Consider the following 12758-nt stretch of genomic DNA (forward strand, 5'->3'; position numbering starts at 1 on the left):
GAAGCGCAGGTATTTTGCTAGTTAATCATATATGTCATCAGCCAAGACTACAGAAAAAAGTTGATTTTAATAAGTATATATTTATTTTTTCCTCTTACTGCAATATTGTCAAACCCATAAAAAAAGATTAATAATGAACTCCATCTCTGCCACTAAGCTTTAAGAGTTTCTAATATAATTCAGAAAGTCAGCATAAGGCTTCACAGAAGCAAGATTGAGCAAATGATTTAAAAGTCAGAATCATTCACCAACAGACAAGTCTTCAAGGCTAAGTATCACACACAATTAGCACATGTGTAGTTTTCTTTACTGGCAGAAGCAGAACTGTGATGGCAGCTTTGAAGGTATATGCACTGGTTGTTGTTTTGTTTGTTTACTGGTATATTATAAGAAAAAAAAAAACGTTTATGTAGTTGGGGCAAAAGTGAAAGCAAACAAAGAATGTGACAGCTACTGACATTCCAAAGGACCAATTAAAAATTGCCTGAACATAAACAACTGGTGACATTAATGTGGCATGGTGGTACAGTATATCTCAAAGTAAGACATTAAAAGTATTTATGAAGCATCTTACTCCTGCTCTCGGCTAAGCGCAAGAAGAGTTTCCATTTGAGAATAAATGAGTTTATGATTTTGTTGCAGCCTAAGTAACAAAGTGGTATGATGTTCTGTAGTTTTATTTGAAATCATGATGACTTTTGTAGTTTTCTGATACCAAAGCTGTAGCTTCACCACATAAATAAGAATAAATAACAACAACAATAGTAACAATAACATTAAAAGAAGGAAAACATAGTAAGATAGGATACTGCTCTAAGCTGCACAATGTTGTTGGCAGTTAACAGACAACATCATAAATAATACTATAACAAACACTGAGATAACAGACTGAAACACATGCATACACACTAAACGAGAGTAAAGCTTGATAATAGATGTGTTTACTTAACAATAAATGATTCACATTCATACTTTCAGAAGAATCACATTCCCGCTGTTATGGCCAAGGGAAGTGCCTCATACAGTAAGCTACTGAAGCTAAGCACGTTCACTCTTTCAGTGTTCTGTAGTTTGCCATACCTGTCTCTGTGGTTCCCTCCTACTTTCTTTGGAAAACGCAATGTCAATGTTTCACAGGTTTGTGGAATGCAGAGCTCAGCATATCGTGTGGTATTTTGCTGTCAATCAACAACTTATGTTCAGGGTAATATGCTGACTATATATGCAGTTTGCATCCATGACCACCTGCATGTTGACACTGTGATATCACATTATGATACATCTTTAGTGTTTTATAAATTTTTCTACTGCTATATGTACTATCATGAAAACTTTATTATCTATTCCATGAGAAAAATTGAAATGGCTTGAAGAATGCATGCATTAATAGCTACTAACATATGTATAGATGCACATACTGTACATTCAGTGCATCCGGAAAGTATTCACAGCGCAACACTTTTTCCACATTTTGTTACGTTACAGCCTTATTCCAAAATGGAATAAATTCATTTTTTTCCTCAGAATTCTACACACAACACCCCATAATGACAACGTGAAAAAGGTTTACTTGAGATTTTTGCAAATTTATTAAAAATAAAAAAATTGAGAAAGCACATGTACATAAGTATTCACAGCTTTTGTCATGAAGCTCGAAATTGAGCTCAGGTGCATCCTGTTTCTCCTGATCATCCTTGAGATGTTTCTGCAGCTTAATTGGAGTCCATCTGTGGTAAATTCAGTTGGTTGGACATGATTTGTTAGGCACACACCTGTCTATATAAGGTCCCACAGTTGACAGTTCATGTCAGAGCACAAACCAAGCATGAAGTCAAAGGAATTGTCTGTAGACCTCCGAGACAGGATTGTCTCGAGGCACAAATCTGGGGAAAGTTACAGAAAAATTTCTGCTGCTTTGAAGGTCCCAATGAGCACAGTGGTCTCCATCATCCGTAAGTGGAAGAAGTTCGAAACCACCAGGACTCTTCCTAGAGCTGGTCGGCCATCTAAACTGAGTGATCGGGGGAGAAAGGCCTTAGTCAGGGAGGTGACCAAGAACCCGATGGTCACTCTGTCAGAGCACCAGTGGTCCTCTGTGGAGAGAGGAGAACCTTCCAGAAGGACAACCATCTCTGCAGCAATCCACCAATCAGGCCTGTATGGTAGAGTGGCCAGACGGAAGCCACTCCTTAGTAAAAGGCACATGGCAGCCCGCCTGGAGTTTGCCAAAAGGCACCTGAAGGACTCTCAGACCATGAGAAAGAAAATTCTCTGGTCTGATGAGACAAAGATTGAACTCTTTGGTGTGAATGCCAGGCGTCACGTTTGGAGGAAACCTGGCACCATCCCTACAGTGAAGCATGGTGGTGGCAGCATCATGCTGTGGGGATGTTTTTCAGTGGCAGGAACTGGGACACTAGTCAGGATAAAGGGAAAGATGACTGCAGCAATGTACAGAGACATCCTGGATGAAAACCTGCTCCAGAGCGCTCTTGACCTCAGACTGGGGCGACCGTTCATCTTTCAGCAGGACAACGACCCTAAGCACACAGCCAAGATATCAAAGGAGTGGCTTCAGGACAACTCTGTGAATGTCCTTGAGTGGCCCAGCCAGAGCCCAGACTTGAATCCGATTGAACATCTCTGGAGAGATCTTAAAATGGCTGTGCACCGCTTCCCATCCAACCTGATGGAGCTTGAGAGGTGCTGCAAAGAGGAATGGGCGAAACTGGCCAAGGATAGGTGTGCCAAGCTTGTGGCATCATATTCAAAAAGACTTGAGGCTGTAATTGCTGCCAAAGGTGCATTGACAAAGTATTGAGCAAAGGCTGTGAATACTTACAGTGGTGTGAAAAACTATTTGCCCCCTTCCTGATTTCTGAATCCAATTGAGATGCTATGGCATGACCTTTAAAAGGCGGTTCATGCTAGAAAACCCTCAAATAAAGCTGAATTACAACAATTTTGCAAAGATGAGTGGGCCAAAATTCCTCCAGAGCGCTGTAAAAGACTCATTGCAAGTTATCGCAAACGCTTGATTGCAGTTATTGCTGCTAAGGGTGGCCCAACCAGTTATTAGGTTCAGGGGGCAATTACTTTTTCACACAGGGCCATGTAGGTTTGGATTTTTTTTTCTCCCTAAATAATAAAAACCACCATTTACAAACTGCATTTTGTGTTTACTTGTGTTATATTTGACTAATGGTTAAATGTGTTTGATGATCAGAAACATTTTGTGTGACAAACATACAAAAGAATAAGAAATCAGGAAGGGGGCAAATAGTTTTTCACACCACTGTATGTACATGTGACTTCTCAGTTTTTTTTATTTTTAATACATTTGCCAAAACCTCAAGTAAACTTTTTTCACTTTGTCATTATGGGGTGTTGTGTGCAGAATTCTGAGGAAAAAAATGAATTTAATCCATTTTGGAATAAGGCTGTAACATGACAAAATGTGGAAAAAGTGGTGCGCTGTGCATACTTTCCGGATGCACTGTATATACTTAAATATTAAACGAATGCTCAAGTTAACACCAAAAGAGAACAAACTGCACTGAGCTGATTTACAAATGACTATAACATCTGATCTGAATAATAAATAGTTTTAGAGACACTTAAGTTGTATTGACTCTGCCAGTTGATGCACCATGAGATTAGCTACAATGCCTAACTAAGCAAGCCAGGCAGAACCGTGCAGTTCTAGAACAGGATGAAAATAAGTTTGTTAACTGTAAATATTAAATATAAATATTTGAATTTCCCTGTGGGATTAGTAAAGTTTATCTAATCTAATATTTGCATAACCTGTCGATAAGATGAACAACATAAATGAAATGCAACTAATTCATATACTGTACACGGTTACTCTCTTTTTAAACTATACAAGAATATAAAACATTGAGATTAACAAACATAAAATGTTTGTTAAATTCTGTCAAAATATTTAGCTCATTCACAAACTCACCATTCCAGTTGTTTTTAGTTATGTCACAGACTAATTTACTCCTAATTCATCCCTACATCATATTAGTAATAGTGACTCTCCTGCAACCCCAAAAGCTTCAAAGTCATTTCTGATTTTTCAAGTAGCTGAATAAAAATGGCAGACAAAATCACTGGTATAGCTAAGTAATAAAGATAGCATAGCAAATTGTCCTTTGTTGGAATAACTCAAAAGAAAACATAACCATTTTATACTTTAAACATATTTCACCTATTAAAGGTCAAACATTAAAGGAGCACTGTATGTAAATTAATGTGCTTTAACTTGCCTCAAATTTTGGTGGGTCCAACACTAAAACTCTATTTTCTTCACACGCTTCAGAAATGTCTGATTCCCTTGTTTTTTTCTTCTTCTTCCTGTTTTTTTTCTTAGAAATATTTACAATATCTCCTTCAGTTCCAATGTTTTGTTTCTACAAGATGGCAAAGGATTCAGATCATTCATAATATGTTTGAGCAAATTAATATGTCAAATCAAAATGGCCATTATATAAAACAATACATTTAATTTTTTTCACCTTTATTCTCCAAGAAGAATGTTACTGAGATTGGAAAAATTGATTTTAAACTTTCACATTTTTACTTCAAACTTAAACAACTGGGTGAAGTGGTGGCTCTAAGGCTAGGGATCCCATAAACACCAGAAGTGACTCTACTCCATTGGGCCCCTGAGCAAGGCCCTTATCATGCAATTGCTGGGTATGATGTTAATCTGCATGCAGCCCTGCAAGAGGTCCTCCAACTTGCAGGGAAAACTTGGGGCTTGGTGGTAGTATTGGCACTCCAGCCACTGTAAAAAAAAAAAAAAAAAGGTGCAGAGGTGTCACCTGTTGCACAACTGCACTCGGATCTCAATCCGGGTGGTTTGTCGTGTGGTCGGTGTGGCAATGTACTGTAATCAGCGCATGCTCCCAACCTCCTCTGCTTAAACAACAGCCAATGTTCCTTGAAAAAACAACAAAGCGCAAGAAAACACACAAAAATGGAATTACTGTAGTCTTTCCTAAATTTCAACCTATAAATGGGTCAAACAATGTGATTTTTTAGAGAATACCATGTATGCTGCACTAAGCAAGAGGTGTGCATATACTTCAAATGCTTTGTGTATACTGGGGAGGGCAATTGTAGGCACCATTACAGCAAGAAAAAAAAAAGAGGTTATAAGTAATGTTGAGAGACAAGTATTTCTTTCATAAATTTTACAGATATTCTTCCTTTAAAGAATAAAACAAATGCCATAATTCACATTCAGTAATGTACACATAATAAACAGCAGTTTTTAATGGCCTTGGAACCACTGCATATTTTGATTTTTTTTTTCTCCAGCTCATCTGTTTCCTTTTCTTTTTTCTTTCCTGTCCTCCTTGACAATCTGACCTTATCACTGAACTCATCTTTGAAGATTTAAAGATTAATTCTATGTATAAGGACTCTACTCCTCTATTAATTATATATCCATCTTATTTAACTATTATTTATTTCTTGTGTGTTATTCATTCTTATGTAAATTTTAATTTACTTTTCCATGAAATGTTGTAACGCACTTTAAGCTACATACAGTATATGAAAATGTGCTATAGAAATAATCGTTCACAGAAACTTAACTTGTTTTAGCACTGTGAAAAAGCAATATAGCTTGCTGTTTTTGTTGTTATTGCACTGTTTCATTATCTTTGATTGTCATTTGCTTTGATTGTCATTTGCTTATTGTTATTACAGTGAAGAAGGTTGAAACCTTAGTTCAATGACAAGGATAATATGTCTGAACAGTCCATGATCTTTTTTTTTCCTTGTACAATCGACCCTTGATATACGACTGGCCTGACATGTGAACAACTTGCTTAACGACCAAAATTTTTGTTTTGAATTACAACCAACATCTTGCGTTACACCCCGAATGTGGTCACGTGTATCCACTTTAGCGTTTGTAAACGTCAGTCGGAGCCCAGATACATGTGTTTGTGGACGTAATTTTGGTCAGTGCAGTGATTTATATAATTTATTCCGATAATTGCTAAGGAAGGAAGCGAAGGTAACGAAGGTAAAGAAAGCGATCACAATCGAAAAGAAGAAGGAAATTGTGTGGAAATATGAGAGTGGCGTTCGTGTGACCGATCTCGCTAATATGTACAGCATGTCGAAATCCACCATCTCGACAATTTTACAAAGAAAAGATTTGTATAAGAAAACTCCTTCCAAAAAATAACCACCTTCCATTTCATTCTCCTCTTCAATCCTTCCTGCAAGCCAAAGATGTCAACTTAAATTGTGAGTACAGTATGAAATTGTTGTTTCTGGTAGGCTAGGCACTTTTTATAACTTTTTGGTTAATACATTAGAAAAATTATTGGTGTTTTTGGTAACTTATGCACATTATACAACCCTTTTCTATTAAAAAAAGTTAAGTAAGTGTTGCTGTGGGCAGTTCATAACACATTAAGGGCATTTCCATTATTTCTTATGGAAAAAATAGTCTTGACTTACAACCAACTTGAGTTACAACCAGCCCTTGCGAACGAATTGAGTTTGTAAGTCAAGGGTCCACTGTACTTGCCTGACTTTTTTCAGAAATTGCAGCAGTAGATTCTTTTTTGACCATCACCTTTGGAGGCAAAGAAGCAATGCTGGCCCAAGACAACACCGAAACAGAATCTGGAAATATTTTCTGAGAAACCTGAACTAATAGAAAACATATATGTTTCTTAGGATATTAGTGCATTCATTATTACTGAAACACAGTTAAAATCATACACACAAAAAGTCTCTGTCTGCCTGAAACATTACACTTTTCAGATCATGACCAATGTCTCTCACCTTCAGGAGTTGACTTATTAATTAATGATCCACATTCTGGTTCACACGTAGGTACAAATGAATTAGGCTTCTTTTCACTTTCAACATTCCCCTGAAGGCAAAAAAATACATTTTAATCAAAAGGTTTTAAAAGATTTATCCTGGTAAAAGTAGGATATTGTAGATAATGTTTTAATGCCAAATTGTAAAATGCTGCTTTATCAAAATCAAGTCAAGACATCTGTTGGCCAACTCTAAGGACTGAAGAATCAAATAGTCAAACATCCACATTCTACAGAGGGAACAGGGTGTGGTCACTGAAATAATTCTATTTTTGCCAAAGCTTGAAATGCTTACATTATTTCCCATTTTCTTAAAGTTATCTTCTCTAACGTACAGAGTTTATATTCATACTTGCATACAAATGCTAACAATACTGAATAATAAAGAGAAGCAATTACAATACTTACAGTGCCATACTTACTTACTTACTGCTCATCTGTAAAATTCTGAAATGTCCAGACAAGTGAAAATAGTAATGAAATTATTGCTCTGCATTAGCAATCAATGCACTGATATCTGTACTGTTCATTGCTAATAATCAGTATTTGGATACAAGTGAGGGAGCAAGCACTATAGGAAAGGAATGTACACCACATGATACTTTCTGGGCCTTGAATCCCATTTTCATAATGAAGATTCCCCGACTATCACTATTTCCTTCTTTTGGGGGCTGGTTTTCAGGCTGCTTGTCCATGTCTGCCACCTCATAATTATCAAAGTGGCCATCCCGCTCTGCGAATTCCTGAAAACAGTTGGCCCTCCACTCTGGGGTTAATGTCTCACAGAGTGTGCACCTCTTACCTTGCCCCATTGTTCGACTTTGACTAGCTTATCTCAAATTATCTGGTCTAAATTTTGTTCCCAAGTCACCTCTGGGATACTTAATATGTTCCTAAAAGACATCTGGGGAAATTTTTCTAATTCTGTACAACAATTATTTGTACTGAACTGTTCCTTACTTCTCTCTGTTTCAATAGCTCTTTCTTTGTTTTTCTTCTCTAGTCAGATGCCTCTATGAAAATACCCACTTAAATGCCCCCTCTTGGAATGTGCTCTTTACCCTAACATTTTCCCCAGTGTGAATGCTCAATGGCTTGCGCTTGTGCAACTGGCTAAGTAAGATTTATTTTATTGACCTTTGATTCTGTAAATTAATTAAACTTGCAGCAAAAATCACATATACAACACATAGCTCTCAGCTTAGCCCTCATTTCACAGAGAATAATGTCAACATTCTTGACAGCAAACCTCACCTCAGATTAGAAAGTGGTTGGACAGTTGAAGTAAAATAATATCAATTTTTTATTCACCCAGTAGTAACACTCAAAGTTGCAAAGTGGAAAATAGGGAAATGTTTTTGAATGTTTGCCAAAACAGAAACCTGCTCGAAAAACATAATTTTTGGCCCCTAATCTTGCATATAAACCAATCTCCAATTTATAGCTACATTCATTTTAGCAGTGTAATCATCCATATTTTTTTGCTAATTATAATAACCTCACAAAGATGTTTTCATTATTGACATCAGTGATGACAATTGCATTTTTTTTTTTTTTTTTTTACACGTTATTCACTTGAAACAGACATTACAAAGACAACATATAAAGTGAATAAACTAGAATGTTAATGAATTATGACAGGATGATTAAACCTTTGCTTTAAAAATTTTACACATTTCTAAAGAATTTGTTTAAGAGTTATCAACAGTATTTGTTCTTTAAAAGTATGAGTGCCAGCATGATGGTGCCTTGTTAATGTTGTTGCAGTATAACTCCACTGACCTGGGTCAAAGCATGTATAGTATGGACTTTGCACATGTTCTTCTATGTCTAAGTGGATTTTCCTAAAAGTACTTCAGATTCCTCCCAAGTACTAGAGAGGCTGATTGATGCCACCGAATTGTCTTTTTTATGCATAATTTGCTTAATAACAGACTGGCCTCCTGTCCAGTGTTTTTTCTATGCCACTTACATCCAGCTGAGTGTGACTGTGTAATGAATATCACCAGAGGGCGGCGACAGGTTGCAAGCTGTGCAACACCTGCTAGTATGAACTTCACTGTATTCTATACACTTAATAATTACTACACTATAAACATTTTTCTACTTTGGTAGTCATGGAAAGAGAAAAATTACTTTGCTTTATGGATTTCAATCACAATTACAATAAATGTGCATAAATGTCTTAAACAGTGCCATATGAAACATTTTTTCAAGCATGGTGCAATTGATATGCAATGCAACTACTTTGTGCTCAATATTGCTTTTTCATGTTTTTACTGCATGTGAGCCTTCATTTTATTTTAACCATCCTGAATGTGCAAGATTGTACAAATGATCTTAAAAGTAAAGCCATATGGGATCTGTGCGCAAAGTATCCAGCCATGTGATATGAAAACGATACACTGTTGAAGAAGATACAAGAAACATTGTAGATAGGACAATGATGCCTCAGTCCCCTTCACAGTAGACACCTTGGAAACTCACACAGTTCTCACAGCTTCTCTTCCACTGTTCAAAATATTCTGCAAAATCCTTTGTTGGAATCGTCACCAGCTGCCTCGTCATATTTCCCTGAATCTCATCAACAGTCTGAAATTTCTTCCCTTTCAAATGTGATTTTAGTTTTTGGAAAAGCCAGAAGCCACAAGGCACCAAATATGGGCTGTAGGGGGGTCATCTTTGAAGCGTTTGTGCCATACTTTTATTTGCGCTGCACCCACTGCATTGTCCCCAAAAGCCTTGTGAATCATCCAAATAGTTTCTGCAAATGAATGTTCAAGATTACTGCAACATTTGATGCAGATTTGTTGCTCTACTCGCTCAGTCATTTTGACTGAGACGGCCACACAGTACACATGCTCATTCAACTGCATCTAGCACCTCCACTGACTAGTCCAGTGAAGTCGTCAATCTTCACACTTGCACATTCCAGTCCACTCTCCTTGGCTACAAGGTTACATTGATGCTGTGCAAAGCATTATTGTTATATTAACAATGACTGTACTTTTTCCAGACAGACATCGTACTTTATATGATTAATTTAAAGAAAATATGTGTTTGGCTCCAGGTTTTTTGTTGAATTAATAAAGTGGCATGTTGCTTTAACTGCTAAAAAGAAAAATATACTGTTCTTGCAATAACTATATTTGAATATGTTGCACCTAAGACTGTAATTATTCACTCCAATTCAATCATCAATTCCAATCAGTAAAAACTTTTTTCTTTATTGGTACTTGAGGCTTCAGAGTAGCACTTCTTAAAATCCATGCTGAAGCATCTACATCCTTCCAAAAAACATCTCAAAACATATTGAGAATTTGTCATAGCACTAAGACAGACAGTTACTTTGCCACTGAAGTCTTCTTCAGATTGAAAATCCAGACATCTGACAAACACTACATCCAAGCCAAAAATAAAAGAAAAATCTACTGACCGTAGAAGACACTAAAGATGATGGTTCTGTTACACAGTATTCATCCGTAGAAGTAACCAGTGAAGCTGTAACCCATGCTTGTTTAGGATTCTGGCGAAGAGAGTTAAAAGGGCTTTGAGAATTTGTGGTGTTCAGTTCAGGAAAATCTTTAAGGGAAACTTCAAATGTGTCTGCATGTTTAGGTTGATCCTTTTGTCTTGGCACATTCTCCATGGTATTCTTCCACCTTCTGCTACCTAAATTGGAATGTCAAGTAAGTGTGAGGAATATGTTCTAGAATAAAAAAGGTATATTTTCAAAATGTTAGAGAAAAAGAAAGATTGTACCAGCATCACAGAAAATGTTTATAGATTAATGGATAATTAAAATATACCTCATATCATTGTATCAATGAAAAAGAGCAAATGAGCAGTAATCTTCCAACTTTGTGTTCAGTTAATGAATATATCTGACCAACCTGATCTTTAGTTTTAGCAATGAATAGTAATGGTATGAAACTAATACAAATTAACAGTTTATAAAAATAATACACATTGGGATAGGGCTAACTGAAATACTTTCCCAAGTTACTGCAGGCAAAAGATACACAATTTCACACTATGTTTACCTAAGTTGTGCAATGCACTAAACAAAATCTGATTCTGCCCACTGAGAGTGACTTATTCTTATTCATACTCTCATACATTTTGTCAATTTTTTATGTAATGCTATTAGCCAAAAAAAAAAAACTGGCCCATGATCAGTGATTTCAGGAAGGTGTATAAAAGTGCCCAGCAATGAGCTGTCACATCCTAAGTCGGTCCCTGCCTTGCGATAACACTGGCAGGATAGGATCCAGTAGGCTATAAAATTGACAAATTAATAAATATTCAAAAAAAAAAAAAAACGAACTGCCAACAATGGCTTCTTAGAAATGGAGTATATTTAGGCCCAAGTAAACTTTGGTCTGAACAAAACTAAATACTGCTTAAACAAGTGGGAATTGTTCACACTATGCATGTGAACATTTCAGATAAAGTAAACAGAGAAATTAATTATCTTATAGTGTACTAAGCCAATGATATGGTGATGTACAGTCATGGCTGAAATTATCGGCACCCCTGGAATTTTCCTTGAAAATGCACCATTTCTCCCAGAAAATTGTTGCAATTACAAATGTTTTGGTATACACATGTTTATTTCCTTTATGTGCATTGGAACAACACAAAAAAACAGAAAAAAAGCCAAATTTGACATCATTTCACACAAAACTCAAAAACCGGGCTGGATAATGTTGTCTTATTTTAATTTCTTATTTTGTCTTTTATTTTTCTTCTCTTCATTATGTAAAGCACTTTGAGCTACTTTTTGTATGAAAATGTGCTATATAAATAAATGTTGTTGTTGTTGATAAAATTATTGGCACCCTCTACTTAATTTGGTTGCACGCCCTTTGGAAAAAATAACTGAAACCAAGTGCTTTCTATAAACATCCAACAAGCTTGTTACACCTCTCAACTGGAATTTCTGACCACTCTTCTTTTGCAAACTGCTCAAGGTCTCTCAGATTTGAAGGGCGCCTTCTCCCAACAGCAATTTTGAGATCTCTCCATAAGTGTTCAATCGGATTTAGATCCGGACTCATTGCTGGTCACTTCAGAACTCTCCAGCACTTTGTCTTCAACCATTTCCGAGTGCTTTTAGAGGTATGTTTGGGGTCATTGTCCTGCTGGAACACCCATGACCTCTGACGCAGACCCAGCTTTCTGACACTGGGCCCTACATTGCGCCCCAATATCTTTTGGTAGTCTTCAGATTTCATGATGCCTTGCACACAGTCAAGGCATCCAGTGCTAGAGGCAGCAAAACATCCCCAAATTATCTTAGAACCTCCACCATGTTTGACTGTAGGTACTGTGTTCTTTTCTTTGTAGGCCTCATTCCATTTTCTGTAAACAGTAGAATGATGAGCTTTACCCAAAAGCTCTACCTTGGTCTCATCTGTCCACAAGACGTTCGTTCGCCCAGAAGGATTTTGGCTTCCTCGAGTACATTTTGGCAAACTCCAGTCAGGCTTTTTCATGTTTCTGTGTCAGCAGTGGGGTCCTCCTGGCTCTCCTGTCATAGCGTTTCATTTCGTTCAGATGTCAACGGATAGTTCGAGCTGACACTGTTGCACCCCGAGTCTGCAGAACAGCTTGAATATGTTTTGAAGTTGATTGGGGCTGTTTATCCACCATTCAGACTATCCTTCGTTGCCGTCTTTTATCAATTTTTCTCTTCCGTCAACGTCCAGGGAGATTAGCTACAGTGCCATGTGTTGTGAACAAAGTGGACAAAGGAACATGAAAATCTCTGGAGATGGACTTGTAGCCTTGAGATTGTTGATATTTTTCCACAATTTTTGTTCTCAAGTCCTCAGACAATTCTCTGCTCTTCTTTCTGTTCTCCATGCTTAGTGTGGCACACTCAGACACACAACA

General features: G+C 36.9%; 1 protein-coding gene across 15 annotated transcripts in view; it reads right to left on the bottom strand.

Moving 5' to 3' along the window:
* Positions 1–12758, bottom strand: part of LOC114654357 (selenocysteine insertion sequence-binding protein 2-like) — a 198279-nt gene that overhangs the window by 40160 nt on the left and 145361 nt on the right. For 9 of the 15 annotated variants that reach the window (XM_051929711.1, XM_051929715.1, XM_051929717.1 and 6 more), the window contains 4 exons: positions 10297–10532; positions 6820–6910; positions 6560–6684; positions 4275–4418 (listed from right to left, as the gene is read on the bottom strand). The exons of 1 other annotated variant lie outside the window; for it this stretch is intronic. In XM_051929711.1, the coding sequence (XP_051785671.1) occupies positions 4275–4418; positions 6560–6684; positions 6820–6910; positions 10297–10532 (596 nt within the window). The remainder of the gene's footprint in view (positions 1–4274; positions 4419–6559; positions 6685–6819; positions 6911–10296; positions 10533–12758) is intronic. 5 more of the 15 variants (XM_051929712.1, XM_051929718.1, XM_051929720.1 and 2 more) reach the window with 3 other exon arrangements.

This window comes from Erpetoichthys calabaricus, chromosome 7 (assembly GCF_900747795.2).
Source record: "Erpetoichthys calabaricus chromosome 7, fErpCal1.3, whole genome shotgun sequence".
Taxonomy (NCBI): domain Eukaryota; kingdom Metazoa; phylum Chordata; class Cladistia; order Polypteriformes; family Polypteridae; genus Erpetoichthys; species Erpetoichthys calabaricus.